This window comes from Telmatherina bonti (assembly GCF_933228915.1).
Source record: "Telmatherina bonti genome assembly, chromosome: 15".
Taxonomy (NCBI): domain Eukaryota; kingdom Metazoa; phylum Chordata; class Actinopteri; order Atheriniformes; family Telmatherinidae; genus Telmatherina; species Telmatherina bonti.
In genome coordinates, this window is record NC_136613.1 from 32764845 (window position 1) to 32784010 (window position 19166).

Below are 19166 nucleotides of genomic sequence, written 5' to 3' on the forward strand. Positions count from 1 at the left end.
AGGCTTCCCCTGACTGTGTGAAGTGTCCTTGGACAAGACTCTGAACCCTAAGTTGCCCCCTGATGTGTGTCTATCGGGTTATGAGTGTGTATGTAAGTCGCTTTGGATGAAAGCATCTGAGCTGGCTGCTTCTGCGTCTAAAGCTCAGCGACATGCCAGTAAATCCCCTCCAGACCTGGACGCTCTTATCGCTAATCGTTTCTAACACGGAGCTTCGCACCAATTCATCGGGCCAAATCTGACCTCAGTCAGCACAAGAAAACACAGCATCTTCTTCACATTCGTCTTTATTTAGTCAGCAGCCTTTGGTTCGTTTCCAGGCTGTCATCCTTTCATCTGGGCAACATTGTCTATGGACCCTGCAGGATCCAGCTTGTGGAGCAGAAAGTGTCCTTGCACCTGAGCAGCGCTGATCTCAGAGTGGGCGGCTAAGGCACACGCTGCAAACCGCTCTCCTTCAGAGGCGGGCTCGTCCGGGTAGAACCTCTGGAACATCTGGGTGAGCTGGAAGTGGGTGCAGTGTCCGATGTACTGCTTCAGATCGATGCGGCCGGGTCGGATGAGCGCCGGGTCTAACCTGTGAGCAGAGATCACAGGTCAGAGAGGAGGGTCATGTAGCGGAAATATTCCTGGACAGACGAAGGAACAGACACTGCTTTCATTTAAATCCTCTTTCCTTGTGATGCTAAAGTAGCAAAAAGAGACAAAAACAAACTGTTGCTGTGAGAAGATGAGCAGAAAACGTTCCCAACCACCAACAGCTGAGTGGTTTGGTGCTACGCAGGTGGTAAACACAAGGATGATGCTCTGAGTGGAAAAAAGGCTCAAGTTTATTTCTATAGAACATTTCTACAGCAGCAGCTGCCCAAAGGGCTGAACAATAAAACAACACTTCACAATTTAAAATTAAACATGCCACATTGAAAAAAGATAATAAAATCTGGACACAAAACAAAAATCTAAAATAAAAGTAAAAATGAAAATACACAAGAAAAAGCTCAGGTAACCAAATGCAGCACAAAGAGGTGGGTTTTATGGACAGACTTAAAATCAGAGCCAGATTGAGCAGCTCTGATGTGAAGGGAAGGCTGTTCCATATCTTAGGAGCAGCAACAGAAAAAGCTCCATCACCCCTGGATTTTAATCTGAAGTAATAGTTTAGAAGAAGACCTACGAGACCCGGCTGGAGCGTGTTGATGCAACAACTCTGACAGATACGAGGAAGCCAAAAATATGGGGAAAAAAAAGCTGCCATATTTACTCTGAATGACTAACATATGATGATGAGACACAGTTTTCAGCCGTGACTCGATGCGGCGGCGTTTCTACTGAAATGTATGAAGATGTTACAGAAACGTCTTCATTTACAGAGTTTAAATTCCTGTGAGATTGTTTCTGAATGTGCACACGGTGAGAAGGAACTGTGGTCGCTTTCAGCTGATATCAGTCATGCTACGTTGCACCTGTGTTACCGCTCTGGTTGCTGTGGTTACTGGATCTTAAACTGCTTTTTATAATATAACAAGATATTTGGAAAATTCCACAGCACGTCCCACGTGAAGCCATTTCCACAGAGCAGCTGCAGAGACAAGCGATGGGCAGATCTGGTTATTCACCCACGCTTTGCACATCCCCCCCTCCCCCTGCCGCAGGTGTTCAGTGTTACCTAACGTCATGTTGCCAGCAGTGTCGTGTCCACATGCCGTTACTTTTAGTGTTCAGGAGCCTTTAAACGCACACCTGCAGGGTTTTGGGAGCATGTCGCCGTGGCGTGACGAAGCTCTGACCAGCTGATGGTTACATACAAGTAACTGGTCCATGAATCAGCGCTGAGCGATGGCTGCCCAGTACCACAGACGGAGACTTGAGTCACACTTCAGTCGGATATCCAGGCTCTTTTTATTATTTTCTTGCAGGTCGTCTTTCTGTCTGTTCTACTGTCTGCTGGATGTGATGAAGACGAGGAAACCAGAATAGAATAAAACATCTGGTCGGGTTTCGTTTACACTAAAACACAATAAAACACTAAACAACTCTAAATATGTTTAGTACGATGAATAAACTCTTTTCTGTTGGTTTTTTTTTTTTTTTTTTTATTGAAACGGGATATCACTTTTAAAAAAAAAAAGTAGATTTTGAACATCTTTAGACCCACGTTGCATAAATTGTTAAATGTCAGAATATCAAATTTAACCAAAGGACTGCTGTGTGAGATTTCTAGCTAGATGTCCAACCCTCCTGTTGTTTATATTTTAATAAACATATCGACCTCTCATCACAGAAAAAATATTGTTAAAAAATGTTAATATTAAATTTATTCAGAGGATGTGTGTGTAAGAGAAGACATGAGAGACGTTTATTGTTTTATGTTCAGTGTCAGCAAAGTTAATGTGCCGGTAATACGTGCAATAAATATTTATATTGGAAATAAATCCTGAGAGAATTGTGATCTCAATTCTAACAAAATTATCTCATTTTTTCCAGAATCCTGCAGCCCTACACTAAACTACAAACTTTCATGAGCAGAACCGATACAGGGTTTGTCATGAAGGTCCGAACTTTCACCATCCACACACCGAGTCGTTCTGGTCTCCAACATTTCCATGTTTTCATTTACGAGGCTGGAAATGGAAGAAAGTCTGAAGCTTCGACATATCAGACGACTGAACTGTAAAATAAAAGCTTAAATCTTTCCTGGACAGCGCAGCGTGATGTCATGATGTTGTTCCCCTGCAGCATGCGAACCTGCAGACAAGCAATCAGGCGCACTGCAGGGAACAGAGGAGGATGGAACGTCATCCCTCCTTCCACTCCAGGAAAACCCGTTGCTATGAGAGGAACTGGGTTAGGGAGCTGCTGCGTTGTCTCTTTGTGGTCACGAGGATAAAATAATACTGCATTAAAACCTCAGTTTGACCCTGTAGTGTGTTATAACTGTCCTCCAACTGTACCTGTCGATGAAGTTGGTGGTCATAAAAACGATTCTGGCCTCGGAGGAAGCCACTCCATCCAGTGAGTTCAGCAGTCCGCTGAAGGTCAGTCTTCCCATTCCCTGGTAGGCCAGAGGGTCTGAAGGGTGGAAAAGAGCCATCTTAGGGTTCAAATCCAACCACAAAGAAACCTTCCAGGTTTCCTCACTGCTGAAATTCAACCTTTTCTGAACCCCAGAACGTCCTTTAACCCTTTAAGGTCCGGCTCTACCAGAGGAGGTAAATTTGCATTAAATGGTGGAAATAAAGCAGCCTGAGCTTCTCTGATTCGGGCGTGAAAACGCCAAACAGTTTGTTTACAACACTACTGTTTCACTGTTATTAACGTCTTCTTTTTAACATCTCAACCATTTACTATAAAAACATTTATTTAGTTTATTCTTGTCCAAAACAAACAGAAAAACACATTTTTCTCTAGTCTTTGTGTCAGTGTGAACGTTAAAGTGTTAACAGGGATTTATTCTAATATAGATGCGTTCTAACTTTTGGCCGAAGCGTAAAACCAGCCGTCCTGGATGCTGCTTACTTTCAGTGGGAAGGAGTTCTCGGCTCACAAAAGCAGCGTCTACGTCCTCCAGCAGAATGATGCTCTGCTGCGGCGCCACGCTGAGGAGGTGGTTCAGACGGTCATCCGAAAGCGTCCGGTCGCTTAGACTCATCAGACAGATGCTGTAGCCGAGCTCACCGGCCAGCGCAGTGCTGAAACACAGGAACCAAACCGACAGGAAAGTCGCCTGAAAGCTGCGCGTGCACAAAACGGAAACCACGTCCCATTCAGACTGATGTAGCGGCTTACATAAAGCTGCTCTTCCCACATCCTGGAGGACCGTACAGCAGATATCCTCTCCTGTAGGGAATACCTGGCAACACAACCAGACACTTTTAACCAGATCAGTTTGTACTGTCGCACAAATATGTTATTTCACTCCTGAAACATTTGATACAACATCAATAAGTGGTAAAAGTTATTCTCTCTCCTTAACCCTTTTTGGGATGATTAAAAATGTCCTTTGTTTTGACATAAAATTTACATGTGGATCTTTTTATTTAAGAAATATAGATTAAAACTTGTCCACAGCAGATAAATATCCCTTAAAAATCTTTATGACAGCGAGCAAATAAGCTATAACTAAGCTTTGGCTTAGCTAGGACCCACCTACTATAAAACAGTATATGGCCATAGTTAATAATATTTATAATATGGAACGCTTGACTTTTAACTTGAGACGCCAAAAAGAAAAAGGTGAAACCCTTTGGGAAAAATGGGAAACATATCTAAGAGACAGGGGAAACCCTTGAAGGAAGTATTATACCTTCTCTCTTTTTTTTTACCCCCTCTGTTGTTGGGTGTTTCACTTGTCCATACTTTTTTTTTTTTTATTTAAGTACCCCTCTTAAACACCAGTTTGTTTATTTGTGTTCTTTTCGTATGTTTTTTCTTTTGTAAAATACATAATGACTTCAAGAAAAATAAAGTTTTAAAAAAACAAAAGTGAAAAGTTTAACTGTCCCAACTGTTTTGGGATCTGCTCCACTGCTGAAATGCATATTTAAAAAGATGAAGTCTTAATTATCTGCTTTCATTCTGTCTGCGATGAAGGAAAATAGGGCTGTGACGATGTGCTTTTGTCCCGATCTATTCAGATTTTTTGGGTGCCGATATGATTTAAATTTTGATTCTCACATTCTTTGATATTGCAGATTTTAGTAGATTAAAAACTAAAAAAAGGTATAGAACTTTTTTTTGCTCATCTTTTTTTTTTTTTTTAAAATCAGGAAAAAACAACACAGTAACAAGACCATCATTCTGCTGCTAAAATGCAAAAGAAGACAAGTAAAAAGATCAATAAAAAAAAATAGAAATTACAAAAAAAATATATATATAGTGGATTAGATTTAATTATTTGAGAAAAAAGATTTTTAACAAAAAAAAATCGATTCTAAAATTGTGAAGCAAAAAATCCAGATTTTCAATTTTACAATTTGATTTTCCCACCTCAAAGGAAAACGACCACAACTGTTCACTTGGCTCGTAAATAAAAGAAACACTACGAGGTGACAACTTTATAATGTTCATGTGAAAAGAAGCAGAGAATATTTTACCTCTATCTGTGTACCACTTGGGGTTCCCAATGAATTCCTTCACATCATCCACGATCCTTTCAGAGACGCCCGTATCCAGAACCACAGAACTGAGGGGTCTGCGTCGCCGTGGAAACCCAAAGGGCCTCCACTCGGCGCCCATGGCTGTGTACATCACGGTCCGTCCTTCCTCCTGCTTCAGCGCCAGTTCTCTTGCTGCAAAATATGATTGACACCTGCAGTGAACGAGCAGCCGAGCACAATGCAGACATCAAATGAAAAAAGTGACATTTTTCTGGTCAGGCATGCATAACCTTGTACCTTCTTGTAGGATATTAAAGAAGATTTGCCTGTCTCTGCCCAAAGCAGTGAAAGTGACGGACTCCCATGGAGTTCCAGTGTGGAGATCCACCATCTGCTTTTCCCGAGTCCGCTCCACCCTAATCCACTTCCTCCCATACCTGCAGACCAGGGTGCATCACAACGTCACAAGTTTGGCTTTCATCAGATTAAAAAACAATACTCACTGAACAATTATTCTGAAAAGCAAAGTTTATAGTCTGACTGAACAACTAAGTCTGTATACACAGCAGGGCTGTGACCATCAGCTTTTGTCATGATTTGATTCCAATTTTTTGGGTTAAAATTGTGATTCTCACAATTCGTCTATGTTGCTGATTTTTGTAGATTTAAAAAAAAAAAAAAAAAAAGTTTAAAACTGTTTTTGCTCGTCATTTTTCTTCATTTTAAATAAGAAAAAAACAACTCAGTAGCCAGACCATCATTCTGCTGCTATAATGCTCAAGAAAACAAGTAAAAAGATCAATGAAAATTACAAAAATTTTAGTTTTTTTATTTTATTTATTTGGGAAAAAAATCTTTTTTCACCAAAAAAAAAAAAAAAAAAAAAAAAAATTGATTTCAAAATTGTGAAGCAAAAAAAAAAAATCCAGATTTTTTTTAATTTTTCGATTCGATCTTCCCACCCTAACACACAAAGCACATCCCCACCACACCTCAGTAAGATAATTCCATAATTTTTCTGACCAGATGATGTGGTTTCCAGGGCTTGGGTGGAAGTCAAACTGCGTGTGAATCCGTCCACTCTCGTGGGCCAGGTAGGAGGTCTCCACGCTCAGGTGCTGAGTGTGTCTGGAGTGCTTGGTGATCCAGCTCAGCAGCCAGTGGTAACTTTTATCCCTGCTGGGAACCTCCAGGGTTATCATGTAGTGCCTGCGGAAGAAGATCATCCCCACCTGGGCACCTTTTCTGGCCACTGCCAAGGCTGTCCCGACCCCAACCAGACCGAAACCAGCACCGAAGTAGGGGTTGTCCTTCAGGCCGTCCAGGAAGTCAGACAGAGGCATGATGATGACTTCTGCTCCCACGGAGAGGTTTCTGCTTCACTTTTAGGCAAATACTCCCTCAGAGATTCATGCTAAAGTCCAATCTTTTTGTTAAAATAATATAAAAGTTCTCCTTTGCAGGCTTAAGCCTTGCAGATCATGCAATCACATGACAACTGTCGCCCACTATCAAAGATACAGGAGCTGATATTAAATAATAAATATAGCACTGAATGTTTTTCTTCATCTCACACTGCTATTGCGGAACAATCCGCACAACCCTGAATAAAAACATAAAACTGCCTTTAAGCTAAATGTGTGCCACGGGTGGATGCCACACGCAAGTCACGCCAAATGCAGCGACCTCTGCTATACTTTCTGTGTTTGGTGAAAATCAGTCCGACTCGGAGCCAGTGCTCCTGATTATTCGTTCCGCTTTCTCGTCCGTGTGTAATGTTGTTGTTTTTCCCCCCTTGGAAGCTATGGTAGAAACTACTTTAAACGAATCATTTGTTTTTCATAGTTTGCTTTTTAACAGTTTGCACCACTGCAGTCATAATAATTAGAAACTAAGTCAAAATGTTTGCGGGAAAAAAATCGCAAGAAGCTAGCTTAGTTAGCTTTAACGGTGCTGCGGTTAGCCTCCGATTATTATTACTCATATATGAATTAAATATGTTTAAAATTGTGTGAGATATTAGCGATTACCATAAAGTCTAAAATGATGGTTATATATGAGTTACAAGCAGTAAATATGTTTATATAAAGCAGACAGCAGCCGGACGGTGAAACAGAGACTTTTGATGTTTAGTTTAGCGGATAAAAGGTACGGTGAAAACTCGGGTGGTAGGGCCAATTCCAAAATAACCAGTTTAGATATGATCTGAATTTTATTGTGTTTACTGTGCAGATAATCATTTTCACAACAACATTATAAACATTTACTATCTTGATTTACATACAAGCCTAAAATGTCATGTAAACTGGTAATAAAAACCAGCCACTAACAGTAAAAACCTACAGTTTTAGCTTTCTTTCAATCTCTTGTCCTTGTTCTTTGTTTTACAGACATTATGGAGACCATGGAAAATACATGTGACAAATGTGGACAGAGTTTCCCAGACAGTTTTACTTTTGTTTCCCACTCCTGTCCAAAAAGCCATACCACTTCACCCAGTAAAGGACAGCTAGGTTGTTACAAGTGTTCCCAGTGCAATGAGAGATTTTCTAAGACGGCTGCGTTGAAGCATCATTTTAAAACCAACCATGGGGATCACAACCTCCAAGGTCCATTCACCTGCTCTGAGCAAGACTGCCAGTTCTGCAGCGTAGACCGTCTGGAGTATCAAGCCCATTTGGTATCCACACACGGTCTGAATCTCATCTCCTGCACTTACCGTTGCTGTAAAGCATCATTCCTCACACAGGATGAGATGGAGAGCCATCGGAAGAGCCATTTACCATTCGGCTGCTTTCACTGCCAGTTTGTTTCTGAACATGCAAAAGAGTTGAATGGTCACTTGTTGACACACAACCACCTGACAAGCAAATGTCAAGGTATGACCAAATCTCTGAGACACAAATGGAAACCAAAATGTGCAACAACATGGTTTTATTGTTCATTTATTTCTGTTGATAGGGAAGACATCCAAAGCAGCATGCACTAGCGAAGGCAAACTTCATCAGGTTTCTCTGCGGGAGAAAAGAAACCTGAAATCCATCCCAGCTTTTGACTCATCTTCACTACAAGACCCGCCTGAAGAAGAGCATGAAAGTGAAGGGAATAGAAAAGGCAACTCTTCAACAGTGGCTGTTGCACCGTTGCCATCCAAAGGTACGCAAAAAAAAAAAAACTTTGTTAATGTAGCTGTTTACAAAAACACATTGGATACGGTTCTATAATCAGTAAGAGTTTAAAGTGCAGACTTTCAGCTCTAACTTCTGCTCATGGCGTTCAGATTGAAGGTAAAGTTTAGAAATGGCCGTTCTTTAAAATGTGACTGCTACTTTTTCAAGGATTTCAAAAGTAAATCAATTCAGTTGAATTCAGCGATTTTATTTATCCTCAAAGGGCAACTCAGTTTAACAGTCAGGCGACATAAAAACAACTAAACAGTTAAAGCTTGTTGCATACATGGTGAAAAGCTAAAACTTTTTTCCTTCTCTTGAGGCGATAAGACCAAGAAAAAAGTTCTTTTTCATCTACTGTATTCAAACTTGCTAAATACTCTGCAATAAGTAGGAACTTTGTTCTTGTTCTCAAGGTCCCGCAAAGAAAATGTCGTCATTTTGTTCCCGTGGACATGATTGAAGACAGTTCTCCACACATCAGGCTTTCTCCGCGTAGGGCTTCAGGAAGTGTTGTACGATTGGTCGGACATTTGAGGTGGCCGTGGTTAACTTGGAAAAGTATAAAACGGACAGTTGCTGCTTCCGTCCTGCCTCAAACAGAGTTTCTCATTAAATGTGAAATCATGTTTTTTCATGTTTTTGTGCGCTTGAGAGCAAGAAAAGTACTCACTTCAGTGAAGGATGTAACAAGCTTCATACTCGATGAGAAGCATCATCTGCAATAGGGTGGGGATATTTGATATTTAATGAGAAACTCCATTTGCGGCAGGGCAGGTTTCACACTGACTGGATCCGTGTGTTCAAAACAGTGATCCTCACTGTTAATTCAACAAGAGAGCCGCCACCCCCTAATTAAAGCGTTCCCACGCTACGTATCCTGCTACGTTGCCAAATCAGTAACATTCAGCTTTTTAGCAAGGAGTCCTAAATATCCTAAATATTACACGGAGTAATGGCATTATTATGCAACAGTATATGGTGAAAATACAATAATGCCTCCAGAATGTGGGTGTTTCTTTTTCATTATATATACAGAGCTACCGACGGAGCAGCTCTGTGGTGGAGTTCGGTGCAGCTGAAATCAGCCAAAACTGGCAACTCTGACAGGGTCAGTTAGAGCCGTTAGGACAGCAAAGTTTCTGCAAGCAGCCTGCAGCTCTTGTTTGTGGAGAGAACTGCACCGTTGAGGATTATTATGACTTAAAGCTAGTGGCTGCTTCAGGAGCCGCAAGTCAAGAGTCTGTGAGCCACATGCGGTGAGGAACACTGTAAATGTGGATACTTTCTCACCACCACCTGCTTTATTAAAATAATCTCTTTAACTTGTACCTACAAAAGTGCTGAAGCAGCAACTGTCCACTTCATGCTTTTGTATGGTGTGTCAAGAACTGTCTTCAAATCAAGCGGCAACCTCTGGCGGTTAAAAGTGAAGCCTCTGTGGAAGTGCATAAAACTGCAGTTCCTCCTTCATCCACTAGGGGCTGCAAAACAGAGAAAATCCCCACAGACTCCCATGTTAAAGAGACCAACTTCCCAGCAGAAATAAACATGTTTACAGCCTGGTTCAAAAATCCATTTTAGGTTTAATAGGTCAGGTTTACCTTCATGACAACTGTGAATTTTTTTCGAACTTGCCTGTTCAAAAGTAATTTAATCTCAAAATTAAGCATATTTAGGGGCGTGTCCTTTTGATTGACAGCTACCCAATCTCCCACTTCAACTAAGATTAATGTAGAACAACCGTGGTTTTTAGCCGGTTAACAACGTGACTTAGCTTTAGCCCGCTTACCTCCGTTAGCTGGTTAGCTCCTGTTATCTCCAGGTTAGCTCGTTTAGCTCTTAGCTACAAAAAGCTCGGAGTTCGCGTGATGTGCCCCTCTCAGCTCCACCTCTTTGCCCATATTTGTATTTTCTGGGTGAGACGACACGCATGAACCTGCTAAGATGGTGATGGTAGGAACCGCCCACCGAGCTTCAATTCAGCTCTTCAGAAACCTATGGGTGACGTCACAGAGGCTCCGTCCATCTCTATATACAGTCTATGCTTCAAACACATCCACGAGAATAAAATGACGTCATTTTCTTTTTCGGAGCCTCGAGAACAAGAAAAAAATTCTCGCTTCTCATGGAATATGAAGTTTCATGGGCTCCATAGGCTAGTCCTTTGTTAAGCTGTAATCATACATGTAGGTGAAAGGTTAGAAGTTAATTCTAGGTGTTGCAAATGCATTTGAAAGTCAGTTTAATTACATATCAGTTGATTAGTTTCACTTCCAATGTGTCGGCATGCAGAGCTAAAACCAAGACAAGTGCGTTTCTATCCAAATATTTCTGGACCTAATCGTATATTCTTGTCTGTCAGAGTACCTTGCAGAGGGATCAGAGCATATTTATCGCACACACACCTGCCCCAAATGTCGCCGCTGCTTCAAGATGCGCTCCCACCTGCAGGAGCATCTTCGTTTACATTTTCCCGACCCCAGCCTCCAGTGTCCCACCTGCAAGCGGTTCTTCACCAGCAAGAGCAAACTGCGTGTACATCGACTCCGCGAGGCCGGGGAGAAGATCCATCGCTGCCACTTGTGTGAGTACTCTGCTGTGGAGAAAAACGCCATATGCCGCCATCTCGTCAGCGTGCATGCTGACGAGGCAGAGGTTGCCTTAAATAGCCTCACCTACGTTTGTCCAACCTGCGGGCGGAGATTTCACCAGAGCAGGGCACTGAAGGCTCACATGAAGACGCACAACATCTCGTCGGACAGCAAGCCGCTGCCCTGCTTCCACGAAGGCTGTTCGTTCCAGAGCTGTCTGCAGAAAGACCTCATTAAACACGCTGCTGAAGTGCACGGATTCACAGCCGCAGAGTGCCGTCATCACGCTTGTGATGCGATTTTCAAAAGCAGGGCGGACATGGAGGCTCATTATCGGTCACATCTGGCCTACCACTGCTCAGAGTGTGACTTCTTCTGCTCCAATAAAACGGTCTTCCTCCAACACCGGCGACACGGTCACTCCGGGAAGGAAAAGCTTTGCTGCGACTTCTGCACCTTTGTCACGTTTAACCCCGTGGAGTTTGAGCAGCACGTCGGACATTTGCACGCCAACGAGAAGATCCACCGCTGTTCTCAGTGCAGTTACGTCACCTCACATAAACGTGGTCTGAAGCGACACCTGCTGATGCACAGTGGTGAGGATGACTCAGTCGTTAGTTGCTGATCATGGAGCTGTTGCTGTCACTTCTGTTGATGTTTCCAACTTCCCTCTGCAGGTGAGAAGCCCCACAAGTGTAGCCTGTGTGACTTCAGGTGCAGAGATGAGTCCTACCTGTCCAGACACATGCTCACTCACTCAGAAGACAAGAACTTCATGTGTGCTGAATGCGGATATGTCACTAAATGGAAGCACTATCTCAACGTCCACATGAGGAAGCATGCTGGGGACCTCAGGTAGACACAGTAGATGCTCCTCATATAATTCTAGGTTCGATTTTTGTCATGATTTAGTTTTTGGGTCTGCAAGGCACAGATAAAGGCAAATGTCATGTGTTTAAGCAGACTTTAGGAATAGATTCCAAACTTCTTGAAAGACGAAGGAAGGATGGAGCGTGAGATCGACAGACAGATCGGTGCGGCATCTGCAGTAATGCGGACTCTGCGCCGGTCTGTCGTGGCGAAGAAGGAGCTGAACCAGAAGGTAAAGCTCTTGATTTACCTGTTGATCTACGTTCCTACCCTCACCTATGGTCATGAGCTGTAGGTTGTGACCGAAAGAACGAGATCTCGTATACAGGCAGCTGAAATGAGTTTCCTCTGCAGGGTGGCCGGGCTCTCCCTTAGAGATAGGGTGAGGAGCTCGGTCATCCGGAAGGAGATCAGAGTAGAACCTCTGCTCCTTCGCATCGAGAGGAACCACTTGAGGTGGCTGGGCATCTGGTCAGGATGCCTCCTGGACGCCTCCCTGGTGAGGTGTTCCAGGCACGTCCCTCTGGTAGGAGCCCCCAGGGGAGACCCAGGGGAGACCCAGGACACGCTGGAGGGATTATATCTCTCGGCTGGCCTGGGAACGCCTCGGGATCCCCCCGCAGAGTTGGCAAAAAAGTAATCCTAACGTTTCACAGAAAGTCTCTGACTCTTACATGAGCTCAGGAATGAAACAGATCAAGTGCCATTTAAAGGTCGTGAAGCGATGGGTCTCCTCTAGTTGGCTTGCTCTGCAGTTGAACATTGTGTGTGTTGGTTTAAAACTGCGACCAGCGCACATTAGGCCTGAACATGCTGTCGTCTCTGCTGAGCTTCGTCATCATGAACTGTTGCGTCAGGCGGCTGATCTTTCGATGACACAGCTGGTGTCCATTTGTCTGCCGTGATCTCAAAACAAACCAAATACTGACTTTTTCTGTTGTCACCGTGTTGAACATTTTCTTAAACATGCAGCCGCTCTGTCTGGTATGAGTTTTTTAATGCGCCCCCTAGTGGAATCCTCTGGTAAGAAGCGCAGTGCACAAGCAACTACGTGAACAGTCAGGCTCATCGGGTGCTTGTGTATGTGTGCTATAACCTTATACTCAACTTTAGGAATTTGTATGCATTGTTCTCTAAATATTATAACAAAATTTTTCATGTTCCTCCCTAGGTATTCCTGCGATCAGTGCCCATATCGTTGTCACCGCATAGACCAGCTAAACAGCCATAAGTTACGACATCAAGCCAAGTCACTTATGTGTGAGATCTGTGCTTACGCCTGCAAACGCAAGTATGAACTTCGTAATCACATGTTGGCCAAACATTCTGGGGAGGAGAGACAGCCTGCTTTGCATAAGTGCAAATACTGCACGTACACTACCAGCTACCGACAGGCACTTCAAAACCACGAGAACTGCAAACATACCAAGCTGAAGGAGTTTCGCTGTGCCCTCTGCGCCTATTCATCTTTCAGTAGCATCAGCCTCTTCCTTCACAAGAGGAAAGTCCATGGGTATGTTCCTGGAGACAAAGCGTGGCTGGAGAACTATGCAGCGAAAGAGAAGGAGAGGAACTCTGCTGAGTTCACGCAGGATTTTTATTTTGATCAGTCTGAACAGTCCACATCTGCAGCTGCTGATAATCAAACACAGACATCAAATGTTGCTGCCCAGAAAGTAATTAATGAGGTTTTCTCAGGTTGTCCACATGTTAGCAGTCCTGAGCAGTACTGTACTCTTGTGTTAACCACAGTAACAGCCAGCAATGACCAAACCACACCTTTACCAAATGAAGAGAGAAACTCTGCAAGTTTACCCACATTTGACCATCATGAGCCCAACTTGTCTCAAGACAAGACAGACTCTTCTGCACCTGTAAGCTCATCGGAGGAAGATAATGTAGCATTGCACGATAGAGAGTGTGAACAAAGTGATATAGATGACACCTATGCACCTCTCAATGATACAACTGTTGAGCCTTTAGGCGGTCAAACTCAGACATCTGAGATGGAAAACAATGCTGAATCAAACCGTTCTTCTTTTCTGCTTGAACCAAACCAGCCGTTACAATCTGAGATCCGCCTGAGAGCCATGAAGAAGCATGACAAGGACCAAGCAGAAGCTTTGGTTTTAGAGGGGCGAGTGCAGATGCTTGTGGTGCCAACTGAAGATGTTTATCGCTGTGACAAATGCTCATATGTAACCTCTAAGGAGACCACGTTGAAGCATCACCGCCGAGCTTTGTGCCACAGCAGGATAAAAGGATACGAGTGCAAGGCCTGTGGTGTGAAATTCAAACAGAAACGTGGCCTTGATGGACATCAGAGAAAGAAATGCCCAGCTGTAACACACAAAACAGACGCATTTGTAGGCATTTCAAATGCACCTATTCATACAGTGGAGAACTCTGCTGCAAATCAGGAAGAACCCAAACAAGTGGACGAAGGAAGGAGCTCGGATCCGATGGAGCTTTTATTGACACAAGATACAAGTCCCAAAGTAGCCACATCTTACACCCCTACATCAACTGCAGGACATCAGAAAAGTGACACTCAGCCAAATCAGTTTTGGGACATTAAGCTTGGAAAAGAACCATCAGGTGACAACTCGATACAAAAAAAGACCTTTTACACCAAAAAAGATGGGAAATTCAAGTGCAAGCTGTGCAGTTTTTCATCAAGCAAGCTACAAACAATTAAACAGCACCTCTCAACCTGCAGAGAAGTCTCAAGTAGAAATGTCAATCAGATGGTGTCGGAAATGGGCAGTGAAAGGGGACATTACCTTGCAGAGGCTACTGCTAAAGTCCCTGCGGACAATTCTAAGAAACTCTTTAGTTGTCCAAACTGTGCATTCAGGTGCAACCAGAAAAGAGCTTTACACAGCCATGAAGCAAAAGGCTGCATGAAGCCTGGTGAGGTTCAGTGCAGTTTCTGTCTGTTTGTCGGTAAATCTAGACTTTCTTTGACTCGTCATGTCCTTTACAATCATAAGAAAGAAAAGTTCCATGTTGGAAAACCCAAACGTTTGCATTGCCAGCTCTGTGCTTTCAGTTGTAAACAAGATCGCTGCATGGATCAGCACATTGCACTTAAACACAAAGGTGCTCGACCTTACCGTTGCCACTGCTGCCCTTTCAGTACCACAAGGCGCTATCGCTTGGAGGAGCACAAGTCTCTGCACACTGGGATTGGCCGTCACACTTGTGATGAGTGTGGCAAGACCTTTGGGGCTGTGACCAAACTGCGTCAACATAAGATGCGAATCCATGACAAGCGGCCTAAACATTTCTGCTCCCAGTGCGAGTTCAGCGGCTACGCACTTGACGATGTCAGGCGACACGAGCGCAGGTGTCACACAGGGAAGTTGCAGCATGTTTGCACGCATTGCAACGCCAAGTTTAGCTCAGAGATTGCTTTAAGGAACCACTGCAAACGGGTGCACCAGCTTCAGGTCTGTTTTTCGTGCAAAAAGTGCGACTACACGTGTAGCAGCGATGTCACGCTGAAGGCCCATCAGCAGAGCAGTCACCCTCAAGTAAAATGCACAACCTGCCAGGAGTCTTTTGAAACAAAGGAAAGTCTTGAGATTCACCAGAAAGCCCACTTGAGCCGTCAGTGTCCGCTGTGCTCCTTTGCTACCAAAACAAGGCAGCTGTTGGCTCAGCATCTCCTGAGCGAGCACGAGGAGGGATCCCAAGAAGACAAACCACTCAGGTGCAGCACTTGCCAGTTCACTTGTCGACATCAGCTGGTGCTGGAGCAGCACCTCCGTTCACATGGAAGCAAGCGCTTGTACAAATGCACCGACTGTGAATATTCAACCAGGAACAAGCAGAAGATCACATGGCACATTCGCACTCACACCGGGGAGAAGCCGTACAGCTGTGAGCAGTGCAGTTACACCTGCACGGACCCATCCAGGCTGAAGGTAACCTCACTAAAGACTAGAGGTGGCAATTCCTGGTCCAAAAGTAAAAGTCCTGTGAGGCAGCTGTTCCGACCAGTCACCAAACGAGGTGAATTTAATGAGCAGAGTTATTTGCCAGGTAAACGAGCCTGTTAGTGAAAACACCTGTTCTAAATGTACAGGTAGATCCAGAAACATGGCAGGACTTTTACCTACTGGACCAGGAATTTCCACCTTTGCGAAAGACACACTACAGAACTTTTGCCATTTGCCCGTCATATGCCCCTTATCAATGGATAATTATGCATCCATCTCGCATCCTACCCAAGCGCCAACCTCCGGCAGTTAAAAGTGAAGCCTATGCGAAGTGCATGAAACTGCAGTTTCCCCCTTCATCCACTAGGGGCTGCAAAACAGTGAATCCCCATAGACTCCCATGTTAAAAAAAGAGCAACTTTACAGCAGAAATAAACATGTTTACAGCCTGGTTCAAAAATCCAAATTTTGGTTTAATAGGTCAGGTTTACCTTCATGACAACTGTGGGGGGAGTGAATTTTTTTTTCTAACTCACCTATTTAAAAGTAATTTAATCTCAAAATTCAGCACATTTAGGGGCGTGTCCTTTTGATTGACAGGTATCCGATCTCCCGCTTCAAGTAAGAAGAATGTAGAACAACCGTGGTTTTGAGCCGTTTAACAAGGTGACTTAGCTTTAGCCCGCTTACCTCTTTTAGCTGATTAGCTCCTGTTATCTCTGAGTTAGCTCGGTTAGCTCTTAGCTACAGGCAGCTCGGAGTTCAGTCTATGTCAATCATCCACCATGACGCTCACAACCCCCCTCTCAGCTCCACCTCTTTGACCATATTTGTATTTTCCGGGCGAGGCGACGCGCATGCCCCTGCCAAGATGGCGATGGTAGGAACCGCCCATGGAGCTTCCATTCAGCACTTCAGAAACCTATGGGTGATGTCACCGAGGCTCCGTCCATCTTTTAATATAAAGTCTATGATCCTACCTGAATGTTAGCTCTCTCCAGCCAGTAAAAGACATTCTTACGATGACGCTTGTTTTGTTTCTCTTGCTTTTAATCTTCCTGTGTTTCTTTGCTGAATCAGCGACTTTGCATAATCAAAACAGCCAATGTGAAGCAAAGCTCTGCTGCAACATTACACAGTGTCCCAGATGTAAAAGTTGTATAGTGTCGGTTTCTTAACCTCAGCAGCGGTAGAAATACACATGATAGATGTCACACTGTCACCGAACAAGTCCGGGACGCAGAATTTTATGGTCAGAAAGTTACGTAATGCGTTTTTAAAGATGCAGTTAGTAACAAAATAAAAAATAAATTACAGAAAAAATGTAATATGTAATTTCAGGCTGTGTTTCAAATGGTACCTAATCACTTAATAAAATAAGGGTTACACTTTTATATTCTTAAAATGAGCCACTTTGGTCTGTTTGCCAAGGCTCCACATACATGGCAGCCGGCATATTTGTTCCACTGTTTTAACTACGTTGACTGAATCAAAAAATGAATCTGTGTGAAGTGAGAACCGTGTGAGTACCTGTTGGGTTTGATGGGTATTAGGGCATTGTTTGGGTTAGTTAGGTAATGCCTTATAACGCACCATAACTACTTCTGCGTAGTACCACAAAAAATTTTTTCTTTTATTCAAATAGTTTTAAACTGCTTTGTTTAGTTCATAATAAAAGAAATTTGAAAGAAATGCTCATTATAAAAGAAATGGGAGCAAATGGCGTGCAGATGCAACAGGGAGCTTGTCAGAAAGTGTCTAAAGAAACTATTTACTGCTTTTCTCTTTCTGCTTTGATTGATCTGTTTTGTCGCAACGACACGGCTTCAGCATTTGCTTTAGGAGCCTTTTTATACTTGAATGACTGGGGGACAGTACCAGTGTTCAAAGAAAAACATTAAAGACCTCCACAAAGTAGTTCAACTACTCACCAAGACAAGTTTAAAATATTACAATAAAGTTTGGGTGTTCTGATGGAAAATAAAAAATAAATGAATGATTTCTAAAGTGTGCTCTATATCTGTTTTCTCAAAGCTTCACATGAGAGTCCACCAGGATGAGAAGAAGTATCTTTGTCCAGAATGCGGCTACAAATGCAAATGGGCGACTCAGCTGAAGTACCACATGACCAAACACACAGGTTGGTCCATCATTATAACTGATCATGCTCTTTAGATAATTGAAGTATTGAACAATGATTTGATGGGATCAGTGAGTCATTATGTTAATATTTAGCATTGGCATTATGGAACAGTTTCGTGTTGTGGGCACGTGCAAACCCATGTCATAACCTGGTAGTCCATATGTATATATACATATATATCTATATGTATATAAATACATCTATACATACATATATATATATATATATATATATATATATATATATATATATATATATATATATATATATATATATATATATATATATATACACACACACATGTATATATGTATATATACACATGTATATATGTATATGTATATATACATATATATATGTATAGATGTATTTATATACATATAGATATATATGTATATATACATATATATGTATATATATATACATATATACATGTGTATATATACATATACATATATATACATATACATATATATACATATATATATATATATATACATACATATAGTATATACACTAGTAACTCTATTTAAAGTAAAAGTAACTATCAGCAAGTGTAGTTACATTTTATGATGTCATTGAAAACTTTTATGGAGTAATGTGAAAGCAGGTATTGTTCACTCTTCTCTGTTAGCAGCTGCTGCCTGCTCAAGCTTTTTATATATTTACAGTATGTATGTATATGTTCACGCGCCGTTAAATCTTTACTGGGCCATTGCATAATAGTAACAACTTACATCAATTTACATGATAAATACAATTTATAAAAGCGATGAATTTAACAGACCTCTTAATGAAATAGCACAGGTGTCTGATCGGTACTCGTTATCTGCAGACATATAAACCCCAGGTATCTGATTCAGATTTGGAAAGGGAAAATGAAATGGAAACATCCCCACTTTGTGTGCAGGAGAGAAGCCGTACGCCTGTGATGACTGCAGCTACCGCACCAACAGGGCCGACGCTCTCCGTGCACACCGGGACACGCAGCACAGTGACGAGCGCCCATATGTCTGCGAGAAATGTGGCAAAGCATTCAAGACCAGCTTCATACTGAAGACCCACCAGCGGCAGCACAGTGACGGCCGCCCCTACGTGTGCGGACTGTGCCAGAAGGCCTTCAGGTGGCCGGCGGGGCTCCGACATCACTTCCTGTCCCACACCAAGCAGCAGCCTTTCTGCTGCCGCCACTGCTCCTACAGAGCCAAGCAGAAGTTTCAGGTGGTCAAACACCTGCAGAGGCACCATCCTGAGGTGTCGGTGGAGCAGGGGGTCTTCAGAGACTCTGAAGCCGGTGGTCTCACTCTAAAAGTGGCCCTGCAGGGGATTCTGGATGAGGTGGAGGACGG

The 19166-nt window shown here is 42.9% G+C and overlaps 1 protein-coding gene across 1 annotated transcript; it reads right to left on the reverse strand.

Annotated features, from left to right (window-relative positions):
• Nucleotides 1-314: 314 nt before the first annotated feature.
• bcs1l (BC1 (ubiquinol-cytochrome c reductase) synthesis-like) lies at nucleotides 315-19106 on the reverse strand. Its single transcript, XM_079254532.1, has 8 exons — nucleotides 18717-19106; nucleotides 6120-6450; nucleotides 5394-5533; nucleotides 5094-5288; nucleotides 3787-3850; nucleotides 3517-3689; nucleotides 2952-3069; nucleotides 315-577 (listed from the first exon to the last, which is right to left on the reverse strand). Exons 1-8 carry the CDS (start codon nucleotides 19063-19065, stop codon nucleotides 325-327), a joined length of 1623 nt encoding a protein of 540 aa, XP_079110658.1. The 5' UTR covers nucleotides 19066-19106; the 3' UTR covers nucleotides 315-324.
• Between the last annotated feature and the right edge of the window lie 60 nt (nucleotides 19107-19166).

Excerpts from the sequence above, each read along its gene's own strand:
- bcs1l (XM_079254532.1), bottom strand. The coding sequence starts at position 19,065 with ATGGTGCCTCTGCAGGTGTTTGACCACCTGAAACTTCTGCTTGGCTCT. Across the intron at positions 3,851-5,093 it reads CAAGTGGTACACAGATAGAG|GTATTCCCTACAGGAGAGGA; the intron begins GTAAAATATTCT and ends TTGTGTTGCCAG. Across the intron at positions 578-2,951 it reads ACCACCAACTTCATCGACAG|GTTAGACCCGGCGCTCATCC; the intron begins GTACAGTTGGAG and ends CTCTGCTCACAG.